At 59.1% G+C, this 15331-nt stretch overlaps 1 protein-coding gene across 6 annotated transcripts in view; it reads right to left on the minus strand.

The window, feature by feature from the left end:
• SPTAN1 (spectrin alpha, non-erythrocytic 1) overlaps positions 1 to 15331 on the minus strand; it is a 48307-nt gene that overhangs the window by 1991 nt on the left and 30985 nt on the right. For 4 of the 6 annotated variants that reach the window (XM_029920376.1, XM_029920375.1, XM_029920374.1 and 1 more), the window contains 15 exons: positions 13683 to 13814; positions 13350 to 13487; positions 12270 to 12374; positions 10285 to 10493; positions 9493 to 9613; positions 9142 to 9263; positions 8654 to 8786; positions 7067 to 7165; positions 4860 to 5019; positions 4182 to 4258; positions 3466 to 3675; positions 2961 to 3257; positions 2474 to 2586; positions 2127 to 2144; positions 16 to 833 (listed from right to left, as the gene is read on the minus strand). In XM_029920376.1, the coding sequence (XP_029776236.1) occupies positions 671 to 833; positions 2127 to 2144; positions 2474 to 2586; positions 2961 to 3257; positions 3466 to 3675; positions 4182 to 4258; positions 4860 to 5019; positions 7067 to 7165; positions 8654 to 8786; positions 9142 to 9263; positions 9493 to 9613; positions 10285 to 10493; positions 12270 to 12374; positions 13350 to 13487; positions 13683 to 13814 (2097 nt within the window). In that variant the 3' untranslated portion in view covers positions 16 to 670. Of the gene's footprint in view, positions 1 to 15; positions 834 to 863; positions 964 to 2126; positions 2145 to 2473; positions 2587 to 2960; positions 3258 to 3465; positions 3676 to 4181; positions 4259 to 4859; positions 5020 to 7066; positions 7166 to 8653; positions 8787 to 9141; positions 9264 to 9492; positions 9614 to 10284; positions 10494 to 12269; positions 12375 to 13349; positions 13488 to 13682; positions 13815 to 15331 lie in introns of those variants that run through there. The other 2 variants (XM_029920378.1, XM_029920377.1) reach the window with 1 other exon arrangement.

Here is a 15331-nt window from a genome sequence, read left to right on the forward strand (position 1 = left end):
GACATGGCCCCAGACCCAAGCTAGGCCCTCAAGGGGCGCCTTAAGAATGGAGTCGAAGTTCCCTCATGGGACGACCGAGGGGCTGCAGGCCTCACGGCGCGCTGCCTCTGCAGTCACGGGGGGAGGCCACTCTGTGCAACCCTGCCGCCTGCCACCCAGGAGACCTTCAGGAGGAGGTGGCTGACAGCGAGCCACCCCCTAGAAATCCCTGGGGTCTCTTGCAGGTTCCTGAGGAGGGGAGCCACATTCTAGGGTGTGACCATGGAGAAGACATAGTCAGAGGACCCCTCAGACATGAAGCCAGGGTGCTGAGAGATCACCAGATTTGGGTTCTGAAAGCGATTCTAATTCTGCCCAGAGCAGGGGAAAGGGCTGTGATTAAGCCTCAGATTCAGACTCCATGACACAGGGCCAAGTTCTGAACAGCAGGGAGCAGGGAGCCTCCATCTTCAATGCGAGGTCACACAAGGCCGTCAGAGAACGAAGACGAGTTGGGGTTATGTGCAGGGACGCGTCACACTGTGTGCGTGTCCTTGGTGGGATTTCAGCCCAGCCTCCCCTGCACCCACATGTGCCCCAACCTACCCTTTCAATACCCAGTGAGCCAGGCTTAGTCTGAGATTTCCCCAAGTTCATAGTGTTCGAGCAAGGCAAGGCACCAGGCTTCCTCCTACCCCAGCAGGTCAGACTCACAGTCACTCCATGTCCCCCAGAGAAAAGCAACACCCCCAGGACCCGGGGGCAGGAGGCTGGGTGCCGGTGCAGTGGGAGGAGGGCAGACCCCTGCTTCCCAAGCGGCCGAGGGCGGTGGGTTAGTCAGAAAGCGGAGCCGCCTGGGGAAGTCAAGAGTGCATTGGTAAAACCACAGTGAGGTAAGAAGAGAAATAAGAGGAGAAAAACCTTCCAGACAGATCATCCCCAACTTCATACTGATAGACACGAATGACCCGACGATACGCTATGCTAGTCAAAGAAAAGAAACCAAATGAATACACCGAAGGCACGGGCAGGCAAGAGCAGACCGAAACAGACACGCGCCACAAGGCCCAAGCTGGCAGTGCACAGGCAGGGCAACCTGGCGCCCAGGCAGGGACCTGGTGGGGCTGAGCCACCGGGGAGGACAGGTGGCCTTGGGGCAGCTCACACTGGGACCAAGCAAGACGGGACAGGGCTGGGGAGGAGCCACATGGTAAGGGGAACACGGCACCCACGGAGACGAGACCAGATTGGTAGACACAGCCATGGGGCTGGGGAGGGGAGCGGATGCCAGGTGGCTAATCAACTCAAGCTGGAAACTGTAACCCCTAAATCCTGACCCCCTCTGCCTCCAGCATGGGTAGTTGGGTCAGTGTGGGCCGGTTTCTCCCATTTCCATGCTTAGACACCCCAAGTTCCTGTCTGTAGAACCCATGGAATGCTAGTCTAAGCCACTGAGGTTCCCTCAACCCTGGCTTTGCAGGGGCCTGGGGGAGAAGGCACAGGTGTCGACTCAGGCAGAGGCCCCTCCCAGGATGGGGCAGGGCCACCCTGCTCCTCCCAAGCCCTGCCTCTGCCCCTCAGGAAATCCCAGGCACTTCTGCCTTCTATTAGGGCAACCAATGCTGTGCCCCTTCCCCTGGGAAAGCTGGGCGCTGGGGGAGGGGTCTGTGTGCAGCTGGTAATTCACTGTACCAGCCGAAGCTCCTGCTTCATGACCGTGACCTCCTAGGAACTAAATCTGGTCCCACTGGCCACAAGGGGAAAGGAGGCAGAAGAGAAGTCCAGTAAAACCCCACTGGCTGAACAAGCAAGGGGATTCTCAGCGGCTTTGGACTCCAGCTCTGGCCCTCTGGCTTGGTCACATCCCCTCCCTGAGGGGACCCCTGGAATCGGAACAGGAGGGTGGGAGTGGCTCCCCTCCCCAGACCGCGGGCTGTCAGGACACTGGGCTGTGGGGCAAGGCTCCCTACGGGGGGACCGGGACAGAGGTGGGGCGAGGGCGGGGCAGGAGAAGTGCAGCCCGCCGCGGGCAGGGAGGCCCGTCCTGGGATCCTCTGCAAGCCAGGCCACAGGGGGACAGAGGGCGGGGGACAAGCACATGAGACCACCACACCACGAGCCCGGAGAAGTAAGAAGACAATATTAACCCGTCGAGGAGGTACGTTCTGTGCAGATGGGATCCAAGCAGCCGCAAGACAAGGTGGCATCCAGACAGCAGCAGGCGGGGCGGGGGAGACAGAGACACGGGAAAGAAAAGAAAAACAAAAGCAAAGAATGTCAATACCCACACTGCACCCGACCTTGTTCCAGGTGTCCCTGACGGGCTGCTTCAGAGGTAGGACTGACCACCGCCAGGCAGGGTCCCACCCCAACCTGACGTGTGGGAACTCCACCCGCCCCTCCGCTGCGGCCGGCCCAGGGCGCACCCCTAGACACCCCCCCCCCCCCCCCCCCCCCCCCCCCCCCCCGCAGCACGCCCACCCCGGGGCGGCACCTGGTCTCCTGGATCCACTGGTGGAAGGCGTTGGCGTGCTGGGCGAACTCCTGCCGCAGCTTGTCGTTCTCCTCCTGCCGGCGCTGCTCCTTCTGCAGCTCCAGCTCCCGCTCCTGTGCCCGGACAGAGGGGACGCCTGGTCACCGGTGCTCCGGGGAGGGGAGGGAAGGGGTGGGTGGGGATGGTCTGCTCTCGGGAGGGATCAGCGGCCTCGGAATTTCAGCTTTCTGAAGCCCAACAGGCCCAGAGACCGTTGCTCTGGGGGGCAGAAGAGGGAAGCTGGCAGACACCCAGGGAGCTCAGGACCCTGGGGCCCCTGGCTCTTCCTGCCTGGCCCCCCAACGAACTCTGGCAAGGGGTGAGGGAAGGGACTAAGGGACGCTCTCGTGTGGGCTGCTGGCCGGCACCCGCGGAGGTTTCTGGAAGTGAGACCGCCCCCTCACGCCCCCCAAGCTCCGCGACAGCCCTGCGCGGGCGGCGGCGGCACCTTGATGATCTTCTGCAGGTTCCTCCACGTCTCCTCCAGGGCCTCCATGGTGAACCAGGTGTAGGGGTTGGAGGCCACTCGGAAGCTCTTGATCTGGCGGTCCAGCTCGGCCAGCTGGCTGAAGTCGGCCTGCGCGGAGCTGAGGGACGAGCGGAAGGCGTCGTGGGCCTCGCGCAAGGCTCTGATCTCCTCCAGGGAGTTGCAGCGCACGGGGTCGGTCAGATCCTCCTCGGCGTTCTCGAACCAGCTATTGAAGGCAGATGCCTTTTTGGCGAAGGTCAGGAAGAGGTCCTCCACCTGCCAGGGGAGCGGCTAGGTCAGCAGGGCTGCGTGCGCCGCGCTGCTGGAGGCCGGGAGAGGCAGGGGTGCTTGGGGGGTCCTGGAGCCGGTGCCCCCACTTCTCTAAAGGCCTCTGACGGCACAAGAACAGGCGGCAGCCCAAGAAGCAAAGGCCCCCTGCTGCCGAGTCCAAGCTGACGCCCCCACCCTGGGCCCCACCGCTTACCTTGCGGAAGTGACTCTGCGCCTCCAGCAGCTTCTTCTTCCGCGTGGCCGAGTTGGCCAGAAGCTGGCTCCACCTCTTCATGAGGGAGGCGTGCCGGGCCTCGATGGCCTTGGACTGAACGTGCTTGGCGGCCAGTAGCTGGTCCTTGAGGGCCGTGATGTTGGCAATGCCCTCCTGCTGGAAGGCCTGCAGGCCGGCGTCGAAGGTCTCCTGGAACGGGAAGCTAACGGTAAAATCCACCGGCTCGGCAGGGACGCTGGAACCGCGCTGCCTCGGGCCTCAGCTCGGGGGCACCAGTCTGTCTGGCAGCCGCCCAAGCAAGACAGTCAGCCCAAAGTCCCCACCTTCTCCTGGCAGCCCCCTGCCCCAGGGGCGGACTGAAGCGTGGGGCTCTCCCCACTCCCTCTGCCTGAACGAGCCCCTGCAGTTTACCCCTTGGGGACGTCGCCAAGATGCCCCCTCTTGGAAAACTTTCCCCGTCAACCCTGGCTTTCTGGACCCCGAGTCAGACACCTCCGGGGTGTCAGGTCCGCACGCCCCGCTGCAGGGCTGGAGCGCGGACACCTGGCCCGGAAGCTCCCCGAGGCCCAGAGCCGCCCCCTGCGTGCTGCCGAGGCCACGGGGAGGCCACGGGGCGCTTCTCAGCGAACCAGCCCTCTTCGGGGACGTGCTATCCGCTCACGCTGCAGCCGGGCGACAAAGCGGCCGTGACTCACCTGCTTGGTCAGGAGAGTCTGCACGGAAGACAGGTCGCGGCCATAATCGTCCGTCTTCAGGCTGTTCTCCTTCTCACCTGGGAAACCAAGCATGGGCTCTAGGCCGGCCTTCTTGAACAGTGAGGGGCATTAGGGAAACGGAGGCAGGCTACCAGCCTGCGGATGTTTAAGTCCCAACCCTGTGTGTCCCGGCTCCCTCCTCCCTGCTGCCAGGCCCACCCTCTAGCTGGGCCAGGACGAGGTCCTTCCGGCTCATCCTGGATTGTGGTCCAGCTGTCACTTAAGTGACAGCAGCCACCAGGGGCCCAAGGGTCCCAAAATCAGAGCCACTGGGTCCCCCTGGCCCAGGAGCCGGACGGCACCCTGGGCCCAGGCAGCGAGGGGCAATGCAGTTGTGTGGCTCCTACTGTGCCGTTTTGTCTGTGCCGTGATGCCCGTCACTCCTTGTAGGTTTTGTTAACCCTTGTGCGGACCCGGTGCCCGGCACGGCTGAGGCCCTGCCCTCGGCCTCAGGACACGGGGTCTTGGCCGCCACCAGGGCTGGGCCCTCGGATACACCTGCAGGAGGTCCATGTCCTCCGTGGAGAAGAAAACCGACCGCGGAGGGGACAGGAGCCACGGCCCCGCAACGCGCTTCCCGGCTGAGGAGGACAGGACAGCGGGCGGCGCCGCGCTCACCGATCCACGACTCCACCACGTCGGCCTTCCAGTTGAACTGCAGGAACGCCGAGTTCTCGTCAAGCTTCGCCTTCCTCTGGGCAGCAGCTTTCTCCAAGTCGGACACCTTCCCGTTCAAGCCCTTCATCTTCGAAGAGATGTTCTCCTCGTGGTGATTGTTCTAGGCCACGGAGAGAAGGCACACTCCGGTCAGCCTCGCCTCCGGCCGCAGCCACCTGGGCCGCGCCCTCCCTGCCCTCCGCCCGGGGGAAGAGCAGGGGAGGCTTCTCCGCGGGCAGCACGGAGTGCGAGCCTCCGGGGGGCGAACGCTGGCAGTTCCGCTCGCGGGAACGAGTTCTGAAGAAATACTGAGGAGCGTGCGCAAGTGTCCCCATGACGTATGCCTTCCCGCCCAGTGTGAAGCCTGAACTCACGACCCTGAGACCAAGAGCTAGAGTGAGACCAAGGGTTGGACACTCAGCTGAGCCACCCAGGAGCCCCTCGTTAGTATGCTCCAGAGCAAAAGCTGAGAAAAAGCACACATAGTTACGACTTACTGCACGTTCAAAAAATGGCTACTATACGTCTGCAACAAAAGCAATGGTTCAGAGGGGGCGCCTGGGTGGCTCAGTCGGTTGAGCGTTCAACTTGGACTCAGGTCATGATCTTGCAGTTCATGAGTTCGAGCCCCACACTGGGCTCTGTGCGGACAGCTCAGAGCCTGGAGCTGATTTCAGATTCCGTGTCTCCCTCCCTCTCTGCCCCTCCTCTGCTTGTACTCCGTCTCTCTCTCTCAAAAAAAAAAAAATATTAAAAATCCAACAAAAAAACCAATGATTCAGAAAAAGCGGACACTGACAATTCCTGAGCCCCAAACACTCAGATTCAGTCTTGGTGTAAACTGTATTTGAAACCGTACACAAGTCAGCATAAAATGTAGAGAGAAACTCAGGGAGGAAACAAAGACTACTGCTGACAGCAAAGCACTGGGCTCTGCTGGAAGGCTGCAGAATATTCGCAACCCAGTCACCGCCCAGGCTGACGCCCAGGCCGCGGGAACAGGGAACTCGCTGCGGGGTGCACACAGTGATCACCCGCAGGCCTCACCTCTATCCGTACGTGGTACGTATCTGAAATTGGCTTCCTGGTAGATTACTGGCCCACAAGCTCAGGGAGAAAAGCGCTGCAGTGAACCTGGACTTGAACATGCTGCTGCCCCCTACGGACCAGAGCTCTAGTCTCAAGGCCAGACTTGCAGGAGCAAATCCTGTGACGAGAAATCTTACCTCCTCGTTACGTTTGCATCAGGAAGTTAAAAGGTGCTCATCTCGTGGTACTGAACACGTCACCGCACCTACGTGATCGCGTGACTAAGCAGTGACCAAGGGCGGCACCAGGCGTAGTCTGGACAGCCGACACGGAGTGACCTGACCTCACTGCTGGAGAGGAAGCCCAAGCCCTCTCCCGTCTGCCCCCCTCAAGGTCTGCTGGATGGAAGGAAACCTTGTGATTTCATTTTTTAATTTTTTTAATGTTTACTTTCGAGGGAGAGAGACAGAGTGCGAGCGGGAGAGGGGCAGAGAGAGGGAGACACAGAATCCGAAGCAGGCTCCAGGCTTTGAGCTGTCAGCACAGAGCCCGACGTGGGGCTCAAACCCATGAACCCCGAGATCCTGACCTGAGCCGAAGTCAGACGCTCAACCGAGCCCCCGGGGCACCCCAATAAACCTTCTGCTTTTAACACATTCATTTCTAAAATATCCTGGACATCAGCAGGCTCACAGAGCGATGGAAATCGACACAACTGGACCTAGCCCATCTGGCGGGGAGGGGCGGGCTGTACGTGTGGGGGAGTCAGGAAGGTGAGGCGTGAAGACCTCGCCAGTGATCGATTTTTCTGGCGGTTTTATTTTTCTTGTGTTTTCTACTACTTCTGTAAAGAGCTGTGCCTCCTGAGAAACAAACTAAAAGACCAGCAGGGACCCTTCTCTGCTTCATGAAGGCAGGAAACGTGAGTGCCGCAGCCTAACTTTATCAACTGGCTTCCAAAAGGGGGAAGTCATCCGACCAATCGTGTAACACCTCTCTTCTCCATACGATGCGGGAATGGAACTGCTACCAGTCTCCACGCAAACCTTTCTTGGGGGAGCATTCCAGGCAGACGAACTTTGTGCGGGCACGAGTCCCTGGTGTGGGACGTGAGCATTGCACCAGCAGGCCAGGCTCACCTTCTTAACGAGGTCTTGTCCGTTACTGCAGACGTCATTCACGCGGTCCTTGTGCACAGTGAAGTCTGTCTCGAAAGCCTCGTGTTTCTTCAGTAAGCCCTGGAGCGGAGGCAGAAAGGCCGGCTGCTGGGAGCCTGGCGCGCGCCAGTGCCGGACAGCGGGCGCGGGGCCCGACCGCACACGCGGCCCAGTCTAGCTGGAGGCGGAGGCCGCAGGGCCGGTGCCAACAGGGAATCATAAAGGCGGTAAAACCAGGACGCAGCAAGTAACTGGCAGCGGGCTGAGCGAGAGGACGGACGTCGGGGAAGGCCTTACTGAAGGAGTCAACTCGCGCTAATCAACCACTACCGTGACCCTCTGCCCCTTCGAGGGCCACAGAGAACATGAAACACCACGAGAGCTTAGGACACACCCAACCAAACGGTCTCCCGGAGTTCGGCTCCTACGCAACCTTCTAGGTCTCGCTCCCTAGTACGAGTGAAGGAGCGGAGCCAGGGCCCCTGCGTGGGCTCGTCGGCCGGGACCGTGCAGAAGGCGGGAAACCCTCCCTCCATCTAAACCAACGGAGCAGAACGTGGCTCAGGAGCTGCCCAGACTCTTGGGAACGCAAACTCTGTCTCCATGGCTGGTGGCCCAGATGTGGGAACTTTCGACTGTAACAGGTGGCTCCTCCCAGCAGAGGGGAGGCTGTTCATCCAGCCTGTGCCCCTGGCCTGCCTGCTACCATGCAGCGTGGACGGTGTCGTGTGACGCCTGAGGCTAAGCCTGGAAGCTTCCACCCCTGCCCCTCTGAATGCTGCCTGTGGCAGCTGGGCAAGGCAGCCGGAGGGGGCGAGAGGAGGGGAACAGAGATGTGCCGGCCACCGGGGGCGCTGTCGTGGCTCCCTGGCGCACAGTCCCTGTGCTGGCGCTGTGTGAGGGGCTCGGAAGCAGTGCTACCATGGGGAACGACACACTGCTGCCTGTAAGGCTGTGACGGGGCCACCGCCGCCTGTGTGCTCAGGGCGTGGGCTGAAGGGTGTCCCCTGAAAACAAGGACGTCCTAACCCATGTGCAGCACCCACGAACGTGGAGCTGAGGTCACTGGGGTGGGACCTGATCCAGCAGGATTTGGGTCCCTTTAAGAGGGAAATTTAGACACAGACACAACAGAGAGAAAGCCACGGGCGGACAGACGCAGAAGGAAGAGCCACGTGGAACAGGCGGAGACTGCCCCGAGAATGCCGGGGAGAAGCTGGAAGAGGCAGGAGGGAGCCTCCCCTCAAAGTTTCAGGAGAACGAGGTTCTCTCTGCACCTGATTTCAGCCTTCCGGCCTCCAGAACTACAATCCCACAGCTCCCTGCTGCTGCACATCCCAGGCCGCGGGCCCCAGTAACTGTGCAAACAGGGCTGCCTGACCAACCACAGGGCTCCGGGCACCAGGGGTGGCGGCCGGGGCGCATCTGTCCAGAGGAGCAGGGTCTCTAGCATGAGGTCTGAGGACTGACTCCAACCAGCGAGACCGTGGCGGCTGCTGGCCGAGAGCTCTCCCGGCGTGACCGCGGCCACTGACCCTCCCGGCAGGCAGCAGCGCCAGCCTCTCTGACCTGGATGGCAGCAAGCGTGTCTCCGTAGTCCTCACTGGCTACCAGGGTCATTTTCTCATTGATCCAGGCTTCTTCCTCCTCCACATTGGCTACAAACTGCTGATACTCCAAAGACTCCTCCAGCCGCTGGCCCCTAATTACAGGAGACAGAAAATAATTAGCCATCAATACTAACTTTAATTCCGACAGCTAACCTCTGCTTACAAATATTCACAAGGGGGGGGGGGACATAAATGGTTCCGTCAGGCTCTCTGCGTAGCATGCAGCAGAGATAGTGGTGTTTCACCATGAAATCTGGGTTCAGATCCACATCACGGGACCAGCTGAGCATGGGCCTGTCAGAAGTGGCTCTGAGCAAGCCAGCTGTGGTACGTGCACACCCAAGAAAAGGGTCAAGGCGGTGGCAGGAGGGCCCGGAGGCTCCGAGCCTGGCCTCGCACACTGCACCCACACGCAGGACACGCGCACGCCTTCCTGCGGCCGCTGACCTGGCTGCCGCCAGCTGCTTCAGCTCCTTCCAGTGCTCCACAAACTGGGCCAGACGCTGCTGAATCTCCTCCTTCCCAATGGTGTTGTCATCAGACAGCTTCTTCCCAGTGTCCAGGACACCCTGACGGGCAAGAAGGATGAGACCATCAGCTCTCACCTGCTTCTAGATGCATCCAGGAAAAGACCTCAGCATCACATCCACAACGATCCACATCCACACAATTCCGGGTTCAGACTGAGGGCTCATCAGCACTGCAGGCCTCAGCGAAATGGACGAGAGCAGAAGATTTCTCTGCGTCCCCATGGCCCGTCCAGCCCCCGCAGCGTCCTGGCCGGACGTGGCCGCTCACCTGAATCGCGGGCTCATGCGCCGCCAGTTCCGCCTCCAGCCGCTTGTGCTTCTTCCGGAGGTTCTGGACACCCGTCAGGTCTCGGCCGTAGTCCTCGGAGCTCACCAGCAGCTTCTTCTCCCTGGACCGCACAAACAGGCACTGGCACCTGCGCGTCTTCAGCCGGACAGGTGCCGCACGAGCTGTGAAGTCTACAGACGCCACGCTGTCCTCTGCCTACACCTGCCAATCTCTCCACCGATGTCCTTGCCAGGGTATCGGGAGACGAAAGGCTCTACTTCCCGAACGACGAGCGCCCACGCACCTGTCTAGGCGCGCCTACCGGGTGTCACCCTATCAGCCCTACTTCACCGAGTGTGCACACATCACACATAGAAATACGTAAAGATCTGGACACAACTTTTTAAGGAAGTAAGGAATGGGAGACGGGATTTTGTCCTTAAGTGACGGTGTTTACCTAAAGCTACAGGAGGAATGACAGACACCCTCCTTCCTCCACGGACTGATCCTGCCGGGAGGTCAGGCTGTTGCCTCTGGAGGGGCAGTGGTCAAGATCCCCAGGGAATCCTGGTGCGGCCGTGCCGTGCTGCCACCATCCAGGGGCCATCAATGACCCTGCCACAGCACACGTGGGCACCAGGAGGGACCCAGCACATTCTGCCACTCCCCCGGAGAGGGCAAGACCTCACGGCCAGGCACTCCAGACGCCCACCCCGCCTGCGGCTCTTGGCGCCACCACCGCTCAGCGGGCCTCCCGGAGGACCCGGAATGAGAAGCCCCGAGGCCACATACTTGATCCAGGACTCCTCGTCATCCATGTCCCGGAAGAACTGGTGCAGGCGATGGGACTCGTTCAGCCTCGCGCGCCGGGAGGCGGCCATGTTCTTGATTTTCTGGAAACGACCGTTGATGGCGTCCCGCTTGTCCTTCACCTGGGAGGTGTCAAAGGCGCTGCTGGTCATCAGGCTGTCTGCCTGGCTGTTCAGGTCCTTCAGGCGATCCTGGGGCGGGGACAGAGCGGGAGGGGTGAGAACCTGGGAACCCCGTAATCACCGACAGGCCGCGCAGTGCAGGCGCTCCCAAGTGCGGCACGTGCGGCCCCGGGGTGCTGAGGGGTCAACACTCCTTTTCTAACCACACGGGGACATCACACGCCCCTTTGGCTGCAGGGACGTCTGCACCGCGGTCTGACACAGCGGCTCCGGGCCGAGCCAGCGGGAGTCCCATCCTTCCTGGGCACGCTCCTCCCCCAGCGGAGTCCTTGTAGCAGCAGAAGCTGTCAGTGTTGTCATAGATCCATCTCAGAGAACAGGCCGTTTTTAACGTCCTGTGTGACAAAACGCTTCTGCCATGTGCCACGGCTCAGGGACCAATCCGCAAGGTGTGTGTCAGCAGCCCGACTAGCCGCTGTTTCACGGACCGTCATTTTCACGCGAAACAATGACCAGCAAACCATGATCACCCAGGCGTTGGCATCTGACAAATACTTGTCGAGAACAGACAGAGCGAATGCCGTCACTTTCGGGAAGACGGCGTTTGCTGCGACCGATAAACCTGAACTTTCATGTGAGGATGAGAATTCCAGCAGATGCACGTTCACCTTGTACCGCCGGAGAGCGGCTCGGCCTGCGAAGATCTTCCCGCTGAGCCTGGCCTTGACGTCAGACGGCACGTGAGAGATCAGGTAACAAAATGTGCCAACATTCAGAAGTCCTAACTCAGGATGTTTTCCAAACAATTTTGTAACATCACACACGGGTAAAAAAACAAACTAACACCTTTCAAAAGTCCAAGACGGACCCACGGACTTTAATATTAAATGGTATGAAACACTGATCAATAGAGTCTCAGAGTCCACTCTACCACGTACGGAGCTTGGTGTTAGCACATCCGTCACCACCTGGATTAAAATACTGCTCCCTTCCCGACCTCCCTGGGGCGGCCGTGTTTTCACCGTATCCGACGCATTCCCACAAACTGAATTCAGGAGCAGCTACGAGAATCCGGCTGTATTCCATTAAGCCGGACATGAAAGAGATTTGCAAAATTATGGCCAATGCCCCTCTTCTCTACTTCTTTGGTTTTAGAAAAATAGAATTATCATCCATAAAGAAGGTTACTTGTCTAATTTTTCATGAGCGTATTATTACTTTAGGGAAATAAACTTGCTCTCAGTTTCACTCTTCATTTTGAAATAGCTACAGGCTCACGAGCAGCTGTGAACGCAGCACAGCCTCTGTGGACCCGGCCTCCCCCACGGTGGCGCAGAACCCGGCGGGACACCGGTGCAGTGCACGGGCTCGAGTCCCACCTCACCAGCTCCATAAGCACCCGTTGGCGTCCCTGGGAGTGCAAGCACTTGCACACACTGTGCCCCTACGTGTGGACTCATGTAACCCGAAGCGAGAGACCTTGTTCTGTGAGCACGAAGAAGCTTCTCTATCCCTTCCTCACTCGCCACGCCCCACCCCTGTGCTAACTCCCGGAGACCACTGCCCTGTTCTCCACTTCTATGATTTTGTCATTTTGAGGACAGACAGCCCTTGAGACTGTTTTTCTAATTTAACTTTTAAAACGGAATGAATAACAGTAAATATGGACAGACAAAACCCCCGTGAACTTCCCCAGGGAGCCTTCAGTCACACTGCTGTGCATAAAGTGGCCCTGAGGCCACAACATTTGAGACTGAGGCTTGAGCTGCCAGACATCACACTCCCCCAAAGTGCCGGTTCCGGCACAGCGTGTCCCCGACAGGACGCGGCGGCCCCCCGAATCACCTCGTGCGCAGATATGTCCGCCTCCAGCAGCTGGTGCTTCTTCAGCAAGTTGTTCACGGAGGCCAGGTCTTTGCCGTAATCCTCAGATGCCAGAAGGGCCTCCACCTGGCGGCGAAACACAGCGTGGGAAGGGGCTGCGGCGCCTCGCCCGGCACTGCAGGGGCACGTGGGTGCTCGGGAAAACCCAGGACGCCCGGCTGCGGGCGTGTCAATCCTTGGTTCCTGCTGCTACAGCGACTCAGTCTGCACCAGCCCCTGCGGCCTGAGTCCTTCTCCCTCCCTGGCAACCAAATGCAGACTCGAGAGCCTAGGACTTAAAATACTACAGCTGTAGGGTCAGGGAGCCTTCACGGAGGCACAGGGGCCAAGTGCGCCCACAATCCCAGTTCGGGGAACCGCCACCCCGGGGGGAAGAGCTGGCAGCAGGGACAAAGATTAACACGCAAAGGTGCTGAGCGCAGACGTCCCACCGAAGAGCCAGGAACACCAGTGTCCAACGGTGTGACAAGGCTTAAACTACGGCCCATCTGTGACGCACCTGTGCACTTATTCCAACGTTTAGGAAGACTTTACAGTGACTTAGGACGGCACTCCCAACACGTACTAATGAGAAGTTACATCGTAAGCTCAACTGTATATAAAAATACAGCTACGCTAATGTCCACAGAAATCTATATAGACAAGAGACGGGTTAAAAAGTGGTCTCTGCAACTTTCTATTTCTTTACGCTTTCTCTACTCCCCGAATTTTCTACCAATTCTGGCCTCCTGACTTAACTGCTACTTTGGTTTCCTTCTGGGCACAGACTTGTCAGGGCTGCCAGCCGCTCAGACCATCGCTTTCTACCTGCGTCCCCTCTGGAGAGGAGGGCGCCACCGCCCAACTCCCGCCAGAAACCAGCTCTTCTGGACGCGTCCGTTCCCTCTGCTGATAAATCCCTACACACACAACTCTTCTCTGATACCGAAGATTCCTGTGATAAGGGCACCAGGGGAGCCCTGCCCTTCCACGGTCTGGGGCCTATGGCCTGCCTGTTATCCCAAAAACCCTCTGGTGGGGGGAAGGGACACCCGCCATTACCTCGGAGAGCCAGAAGTCAAAGTCCTTGATCCCAGTGTTGAAGTTCTGTTGCTTGTTGGCTTCTTTCAGTTTCTGGCTCTTTTCAGCTGACTTCTGCACCAGGAATTGCCACTGGTCTGCTAAGGCCGCCAGCCGGGCCTGGGGAAGGGAAGGAGCCACGGAAAACGCTGATCCACAGGGAGCAGCAGCCTCTCCTCCCGCTGGGTGACACGTGGCGAGAGGGAACAGCAGGCCTCACGGGCGCCATGCCCCCAAGCCCCCCATCTGCAACGCGCTCAGCTCGCTTTACACTCTTAGAACTGAGTTTCAAAGTCATCGTCACGCCGACGGTACCTTGACAGCATCCTCGCTGCCAGCACAGGCCCCGCGCTCGATGAGGGAGTTGCCCGTGTCGATGACGCCGCGGATGCGGTCGGCGTTGGCGTGCAGCTCCGCCTCGAAGGCCTGGTGCTTCTGGTGCTTGCTCTGAAACACCGGAAAGACCGCTTTCAGAACCAGCTCCTGCGAGGTCGCTTCTTTTCAGGGACGAGGGATGGTCAGAGGAAGGGAAAGTGGTAGGCAACTGAAAGAACTGGGGGCAAGGGGCACTGTTTTTCAGTGACGGCAGACACCGAATTTGTGACGTATCCTAGGGCTCAGGGATGGGAGTTTGGCTGGCAGGTCTGCGCCAGGAGAGACACAAACCCCCTCAGGACTAGGTGAACGGAGCCAGTCTTCACATGGGCCGGACTGGCTATCTGGGAGGGAAGCCCTAGAATCATGTCCTTCCGAACGTTCTGTAGAAATGACCAACAGCCGAGCGCAGCCTTTAATTTCCTTGAACATCAATGTGCCTCCGTGGCTTTTTCCCTGGAGGACAGAGCCTCTAACAGAGAACCCACATCTGGCCCACTCCTCCTGCAGGGCTGAGGTCACTACACGGTCAGGCCGACCCTCCACTGGCGGAGAATCTCCGGCTGCTGCGGCCCTGGCCCTGCGGCCTTCTCACGCAGCAGCTGACGGCAGCCACAACTCGTGAAAACGGCCGATATCCGAGCTTGACAGCAGCCAGCAACTTATTTTTGCCAGGAAAAGCGAGGGGCGGGAGAACGACCGGCTCCCGGTGCGGGGCTGGAAGGGACTGCTAAGGCACAAAGAAGGGCACCTGGGTAGCTCGGCCACGTAAGCATCCGACTCTAGATCTCGGCTCAGATCATGATCTCACGTCTTGTGAGATGGAGCCGTATGTCAGGATTCCGTCTGTCCTCTCTCTCTCTACCGCTCCTCCCACCCCCGCCTCAAAATAAATAAGTAAAAAAAAAAAATCCACAAAGAAACAAGGTCTAGGAAACACAAGGAACAGTGCAAGAACACAGCTATGGCACAATTCTGGGTGAGAAAGGGAGGGTCCAGGGGAAGGTATTATTTGGGTGAAAAAACGAAAAGACAAAACCCAAAAAATTCCACCCAACAGGGTTGGGGAAGGATTCTGCATCGAATGTTTCATTTCAGGGGCAAGAACGGTCAAAGGATGGAGCTGCCCGGGGGGCGCAACGCGGCCTAACCCGAGGGGCCTCCATGCGTGCCTGTGCCCGAGCCCGGCTGAGACCGAGAAGGGTCCAGTCCCGCCTGACCTCGGTCCCGTCCCTCCTCAAACCCACCTGCTGTTTCGTCCTTGCTTCCACCTGTTTAAAGCGGTATCTGAGCTACATTTTGACAGAAAAATCCCCTTCCCTAAATCCGAGTGATCATGTCTCCCCTTCTTCCCTAACCTCTCACCCCCAGTCCCTGTCAGATTTGGAAGCGAAGCGTCTGCTTCTAGGTGCTTCTTTAACTGTCCCTCTCCAGGGACCAGCTCCTCGGGACGGCAGTCTGGGTGCGTCAGAAAGCACACTGCGCTATGCAGACAGCCTGTGCTCGGCCTCCACGAACCATGAGCACGAGTCTACACAGACGAAGCTGACTGTCTAATGTTTTTTTAAAAGAAGCACCCCCGGAAAGAC

The sequence above is a fragment of the Suricata suricatta genome, chromosome 13, assembly GCF_006229205.1.
Source record: "Suricata suricatta isolate VVHF042 chromosome 13, meerkat_22Aug2017_6uvM2_HiC, whole genome shotgun sequence".
Classification (NCBI taxonomy): Eukaryota; Metazoa; Chordata; class Mammalia; order Carnivora; family Herpestidae; genus Suricata; species Suricata suricatta.